Below are 7,462 nucleotides of genomic sequence, written 5' to 3'. Positions count from 1 at the left end.
CTAATAGTATTTGATAGTCGATAAAGACTTTCCTTATGGTACTTATACCTTTTTGTGCATTGCAAGACCCATCAAGATGTTCTACTAGAAGATTGGTTCTTTCCTTATTTCAAACTCTTCAGTTAATTAAAGAACCATTAAATGATGAGTTTAATATTAGTTTAGTATTAATTAATCTATTCAGATTACATAGAGTACACCACGTGCCGAGCTTAATAAAAGTCAATTTACTTAAATAGTGTATACCCTCATCAGGTTTCTTTTGCTTGATTTCTTTGAGTGCTTTGCTTCAAAGCCATGGCAAGTGCTGAAGAATTTTGTGAAAATTACTTGGTGCTTGATGCCAGTGAAGCAAGTCTCTATGATATTGCTTGTATTTTGATATGTTCAACTACTTTCTTGAACACAAAAAAGTTTTACAAACAACGATCCCAAGATGTTGAAAAGTCAACCGTTAGCTTCCGTCAACGATGGGTCGTCTTCGCCTCCGTGCTCTTGCAGAAGCTTTTTATATGGGGAAAGAAGCCGATGGCTCTGATAGGGTCTTTGATCGAGCTATGGTTGAATCTTTTGTCAAGCAATGGTGGTTTTTTCGGACTTTTGATCAATATTATAACAGGTTATCGTTACATGTTTCGTGTTTTATATGAAATATTGTAGATTTCGTGATCTGTATCTAATTTGGTGTAATGACAGCATGTTAATTAGCCGAGCTTGTGGTTCTGGTGATGGGCATGTTGGCATCGGATAGTAGGAAATATTATTGTGGTCGTTTTGACAGCTTGTCTTTTGGTTTGAATTACAGGCAAGGTGGTGAACCCGGTGGAATCACCGGAAAAGTACAACTCTATCATTGGAGTGCTCGACAAGCGGGTGAAACTGGATGAAAGTATTAAAAAAGGCGATGGAAGATACAAACCGTCGCTCGCCATGATGGCCTCAAAATTAGCTTACGAAAATGAGGCTTTTGTGCAAGCTGCAGTACAACAACACTTGAAGGTCACATCTCTCTCTCTCTCTCTCTCTCTCTCTCTCTCTCTCTCTCTCTCTCTCTCTCTCTCTCTCTCTCTCTCTCTCTCTCTCTCTCTCTCTCTTCGTGATCGTGTTCTAAATAACGTATCAAGTTGGTGAAGCAACTATGTCAAACCTTTTTAGGAATCAATTCGAGTTCAAGACTTTCTTAAAAATGACTAAAGACTGATATTTGTATATAACTTATAATTATGTATACAGTTTCTTTATTGTTACTCATTTTTATATAAAAAGAAACAATGTTTTTCTAAAACGTGATATCAGAAATTGTTCTTTTGCCATGACATAAGCGTATTTTAGAATACTGATCATTGAATTCTATTATTTTCTCCAAAATTCAAGGTCTCTTGTAGTCTCCATCGTATATAAATTTGTTTTGATTCGATTTATTTTATCAGAATTTTAATCTTAATAATTCCTAATTTGTTTCATGAAATCAAACCAAACAACTTTAACGTGGTTTAATTAATATCTTTCACAATTTCGTTCTACGTGGCATTGGAGTAATAAAACATTATATATAGAACTTTTTAATATATTCGATACGTAAGTATTTTAATGGAGTTATGCGATCTTGGTTAATACTCTAATGAAGATTGACGTGAATTGTAGTTTTACTCAATACTATTTATGGTAAATATTGAATGAGTTTAGTTACGAATTGGATATATCACTCCACCCACCCGTCATGTTAGGGTGAGAATCGACCTATCAATGATGTTATTAAAATGAAAATATTTTTACTTGAAGAATGTTGTTTTTGTATCTAAAAAAAGTTACTTAACAAACTAAACTAAAGAAAAGTATTTATCACAACAACCCACCTAGTTACCTAAGTTTTATCATGACTATTTTTGTTAAGAACAAATATAGGAATTTTTAAAATGCTATCTTTATTTTTTTGGAAACTACGAATAAATATATATAAAAAAAGCTACAAGCTTAGCAAGAAACTAAGCAGACAAGGTTCAAGAAATTAAAAGCAGTTGAGTGGGGACGAACAACTCCAAACCGTCCAATTACAAGTTATATTTTTCTCCTATGCTTATGCCAAATATAAGAAAGAGACATAACATTATCCACCACTTTTGTACGGGAGGAGAACGTTTATTATATACCTTGTCATGGGGAAACTGGCCGATAATACTTTCCTTTTCCGGGGACAATTTCCCCATGAGGCAACATAGTCTAGGAAATCCACCACCATTGTTAGTGAAGCAAGAGGAATACCACATCATCGGAAGATCCATTCTCTTGTTTTAGTAGCTAAGTTACAATTCACCAACACATGATCTATTGTTTGGTTCTCCTTATCACAATGAGAACAAACAATAGATTGAATATTAAAGCTCATATCCTTCAAAGCAGATGTAACTGGAATTCTACCTTTTCCAACCCTCCAAACAAAACATAAGACCTTGGGTGGAACCAATTTAATCTAAGTAGTGAGATTCCTGCTAGGGGTAGTGAGCTTGGAGTCAAGTTGGCAACGCATATCCTCCACAGTAAAAATGTCATCAAAAGTACCATTGAACCGAAGGTGACTAGTGGAAGAATTAAAGATATCGAATCAATGACATGAAAAAGAACAAATAACTCTAGTGCAGTTGTATGATCAATAGGGGTTGTTTACAATACCAAGAGCATTTGCCACCAGACAATCGATCTGAGACCAAGTTATGCTTCTTAGATTCTAGTGCATACGAGGTAGGAAACTACAACGGAAGGCTACAGCTGCCAAGCCAAACATCCTTCATGAAAAGAGTATTGTTACCACAAACTAGAACATGGGAGAAAATATTAAAAAAAATGTTCCATGAGTCAAGGTCCTTTGAGACTTTTGCAATGTTGCACCACACCCATGTTAAGGAATTTCTGCAATGTGATTCGCCGGCTTATTGTGAATGTTATGAATGGTACCAATTATATCTTTCCAAAGAGAATGTTCCCCATTTCTAACCTTCCACCGCCACTTAAAGAGGAAAGCATTGTTTTGGGCTTTTAGGGACCCCACCCGTGATCCACCATCACATTTTGAATCTAATACCTTGCTCCAAGAGAACCAATTTATTTTTGAAGTGTTTTCAGATCCAGCCCACAAGAATCTTCTTCTTATCTTGTCAATAGTTTCTATAATGCAAACATGACCTTTGAATAACAAGAAATAATAAGTGTGTAAACTACTAAGAACGACTTTAATTAAGGTGAAAACACCTCCAAGAGATAAGGTTTTAGATTTTTCAAATTGACAACTTATCTTGGAAACGCTCAACAATCGGTTGCCAATGTTTTTTTAAGGTCATGTTTGCACCCCAAGAACCCCCAGATAGTTGAAGGGAAAAGAGTCAGTGACACATCCAATAAGACGGGCGTAATTATTTTTTTCAATGGTAAAGTGCCTATACCAAATTAAGACTCATGATTTTTGAAAGTTTACTTTAAGGCTGGAGAAAGCGTGAAAACATTTTAGGATTCTTGCATAGTTTCTAATGTTAATGTAATCTCATTCACAAAGATTGCATCATCCTCATATAATAGATGGGATATGAGAGGGCAATTTTTAGTGATCTTGATTCCATGAAATAAAGATTTGTTGCAAGCATTTTTCCTCGCCACATTAAGTCCTTCTATTGCAATTATGAATAAAAATGATGAAAGTGGGTCACCTTGTCGAACACCACGGGAGATTATGAATAAAAATAGTGAAAGTCAGTCACTTTGTCGAACACCACAAGAGATTGAAAACTCTTTAATAGGGGAGCCATTTACAAGCACTGATGCACAAAAGGAAGAAAGACACCCCCTTATATGTTTTCGCCATTTTCCTCCAAAACATATTTGATCTAAGATGGAGTCATGATATCCCCACTTTAAGGAATCAAACGTCTTCTCAAAATCGACTTTAAACAAGAACATATTTTCTTTGTTTTTTCACCAAGATCATAGTTTGTTGATGATAAGGGGGTCTTCTAAGATGTTTCTACCCTCCACATATGTTGATTGAACCTCATCTATTACTATTCCAATTACCTTTTTTAGTCTATAGGCGAGTGTCTTTTTCCATAATCTTGTACTTGTAACAAAAAGTGTTTACATCTTCTAGACTAATGATGCATTTAAAATTTATCTTAGCATGTCTTAAAAGGTTAACTAATTTTCAGTTAATTAATATAAAATCCATTTATAACTCATTGGTATTTTAACTTATCGAACATTTTCCATTGTACCAATATATGCAATTATACAAAGCCTTAAACTTGTGGTATTTTTATCCGTGATCTTGTACTTTATTAAAACCATTTATATGATATGATCAATCAGATAATAATTGAATATTTGTACATTAGTCTAATTGTGATTAATTGAAGAATTTTGTTTAATGACTTGAATTTTCTTTTTCCTAACAGATGGATTTTATTGGCTTCTACAAATTTTGGAATGGTAAATAAACATCCACTAATTAATAAATCTACAACAAAAAAATTATGAACCATATTACAAAATTAATTATATATGATTTTGTTTTCCAGATTACCAACAAAAATTCACAACATATGCAATGATGTTCCAAGATAGATCGGACCCAAACTTGATAGTAATAGCATTCAGAGGAACTGAACCATACGATGTCACCCAATGGGTGGTGGATGTTGACATCTCATGGTACGAGTTCAAAGATATAAACAACTCAACAACCATTGGTAAAATCCATGGTGGGTTCATGAAAGCACTTGGCTTGCAACAGATAAAAGGTTGGCCAAAAGAGCTCGATCTGCCTCCTAATGCAAAGGACAAACACCCTTTTGCATACTACTATCTTAGAGAAAAGATTAAAGCGATTCTAGAAAAGAACCCAAATGCAAAGTTTATGGTGGCAGGCCACAGTTTAGGAGGTGCGTTAGCGATCTTGTTTTTAGCTGTGTTGGGGTTGCATGAAGAGATATGGTTGTTAAAGAGGTTCGAAGGAGTGTACACTTTTGGGCAACCAAGAGTTGGGGATGGGAGGTTTGGGAGACACATGATGAAGATCATTAAAGATCACGATGTGAGGTATTTTAGGTTTGTTTACAGCAATGATATCGTGCCTAGGGTGCCTTTTGACGACAATGCCTTGTTCTATAAGCATTTTGGATCAACTCTATACTATGATAGCTTCTACAATGGCAAGGTATACCGTATATCAGTCACTTTTCATTTTAACTTATAATTAATTAACTATAAGTAGTTTTATTTACTTAATGAACTTAGATATTGGTGGTTTTTTTATTACTTATCAATGTAGAAAAAATAATTTAACAGAGAAATTAAGATAGTCAAGACATTCATCATTAAGTCCTAACATTTTACGAAATTTCCTTAATTTGTTTTTTCTTTTATTTTCACAAGTATGTAGTCGTTTTACACAAATATTTTTTAAACATAACATATCCATGCATACACATTTTAAGTGCATGACGGTATTGATTTTCATAATTGTTTATATATGTTATGTGTAAGTAATAATAATATAATGTGATTGTAAGTAATATTGTATGTGTTTTTATGTTTCTAAAGCTAATGTTTGAATGTAAACTCAGGTTTTGAAAGAAGAACCGAACAAGAACTATTTCTCTTTGGTGTGGGTTATACCCAAGTATTTGACTGCATTTTGGGAGATAGTTAGGAGCATCATTTTGCCATACTGGAAGGGTAAAGAATACAAGGAAGAGTATTTAGAAATAATGCTTAGGATCATCGGATTGGTGATTCCGGGAATATCAGCTCATAGTCCCAAAGATTATATTGATATCACCCGACTCGGGACAAATCTAATACCAGCCAATGACGAACATGCCTACAATCAACATGTTGAAGGAAAATATGAATAATCAATATATATATATATAGTACTACATGTGCATCAGAAGGTAATAATGTCTAAAATAGAATAAACATATATACATATAAATTTGCAGTGGAGGTCATACAAAACAAAACTATAGATGTTGCCTCATTGGAGTCGTCCACATCGGCAAGACACAGTGTCATTTGTCTCGATGTATGTTGAAGTCTTTCATCTCTCTATGGCTTTTATTCAGCAAGCTCGTACAAACTTATAATATACTTTAAGTGATTCTTAACCCATTAACATAGTTTGTATTCATTTTTAACTTACACATTTGATCCATACAAAAGCATGATTGATATTTTAATATAAATTAGTTGAAATAGCTCGTTAATGCCTCTCAAAAATAGAAGTGCACAAAAGTCAGATCTAATATTAGATTTTGGATATACCTGAACCATATTTTTTAGAATTTTTATTGAAAATTATCAGATTTTGGATCGGATCAGGTTTAACTGGTTATTTCAGAATTTTTTCGGATTTTCATATGGCAATGATAGGCTTTTTCGAATAAATCATACATATTTGGATTTTCCAAAAATGATAAAATTTGGAGTAAATATTCGATGGCCAAATTTTCGCATAGCCGGTACATATATGAGGAATCAGATATATCCATTTCAGACATTCAGAATTAGATTTAAAAAAAAAAAACGGATTGTATTTTTTTAAATACAAATTAAGAGTCTAGATCTAGTTTTTGCACCTTTACTCAGAAACAAAAGTACTTCCACAACTTGAGAAATTAACATATTTTTAGTTTGACCCTTTTAAATATTGCACATCTTTCTCACTTTTGCTTCATTTGTATAAAAAACATCTTGAAAATTCCTAAAACTTCAATTTATCATTTACAATTATTTTATTAGATATACGATTGATTCACACAGACATGTTTAAGATGCAAGAATAGTAATGAACAAAAGAATTATATAGTTCAAACGATTAGTGTAATTATCATGCTACGTCAACAACCAAACTAGAGAAATTTTATGGACCTCATAACGAGGTTTAAAATGTAAATTGAAATCTATTTGTAAAGTTGGTATTGATAGTTTTGGGCCCAAAATACCATTTGTAAATCATCTTACGTTATAGCTCAACAATAGCTCAACAATGTCCCACTTAGAGACTAACTTATCATTAAACCAGGTACCTTCTAAGACATGTAACTCTCGTAAACCTAAAACCATGCAACATCATTTATATATATATATATATATATATATATATATATATATATATATATATATGTGTGTGTGTGTGTGTGTGTGTGTGTATTTGAGGTCTTCCCATCAATCATTTATTGAGTTGAAGCTATACAAGGACTTATCTTATTTATCGTCACCAGCTTATTAAACAGGTATGTTGGATTCCCAGTAGAATTTCCTACATTAGAAAGTACCATAGGTGATTAGCTCTTGGATAAAATATTATTTCGTCTAAATTTGTTTCATCCACATTACTGAATTCGTTGCAAGATGCACTACACACTATTGTCACAACAAAGAACAAAATATCCATGTTTTATGTCCAACTTTAAAA

The 7,462-nt window shown here is 33.1% G+C and overlaps 1 protein-coding gene across 1 annotated transcript; it reads left to right on the top strand.

Annotated features, from left to right (window-relative positions):
* The first annotated feature begins 236 nt into the window (after nucleotides 1–236).
* LOC111876282 (triacylglycerol lipase OBL1) lies at nucleotides 237–6,201 on the top strand. The gene is made up of 5 exons (XM_023872836.3): nucleotides 237–619; nucleotides 806–999; nucleotides 4,440–4,473; nucleotides 4,563–5,200; nucleotides 5,610–6,201. Exons 1-5 carry the CDS (start codon nucleotides 298–300, stop codon nucleotides 5,898–5,900), a joined length of 1,479 nt encoding a protein of 492 aa, XP_023728604.1. The 5' UTR covers nucleotides 237–297; the 3' UTR covers nucleotides 5,901–6,201.
* The last annotated feature ends 1,261 nt before the right edge of the window (nucleotides 6,202–7,462 follow it).

The sequence above is a fragment of the Lactuca sativa genome, chromosome 1, assembly GCF_002870075.4.
Source record: "Lactuca sativa cultivar Salinas chromosome 1, Lsat_Salinas_v11, whole genome shotgun sequence".
In the NCBI taxonomy this organism is placed as follows: Eukaryota; Viridiplantae; Streptophyta; class Magnoliopsida; order Asterales; family Asteraceae; genus Lactuca; species Lactuca sativa.
Note: the sequence above shows the minus strand (reverse complement) of the source record. Positions and strands in the feature narration are given on the sequence as shown.

Coding starts and splice junctions, on each gene's coding strand:
- LOC111876282 (XM_023872836.3), top strand. CDS start 298: ATGGCAAGTGCTGAAGAATTTTGTGAAAATTACTTGGTGCTTGATGCC. Junction 620..805: donor TTTGATCAATATTATAACAG/GTTATCGTTACA, acceptor TTTGAATTACAG/GCAAGGTGGTGAACCCGGTG. Junction 5,201..5,609: donor ATAGCTTCTACAATGGCAAG/GTATACCGTATA, acceptor ATGTAAACTCAG/GTTTTGAAAGAAGAACCGAA.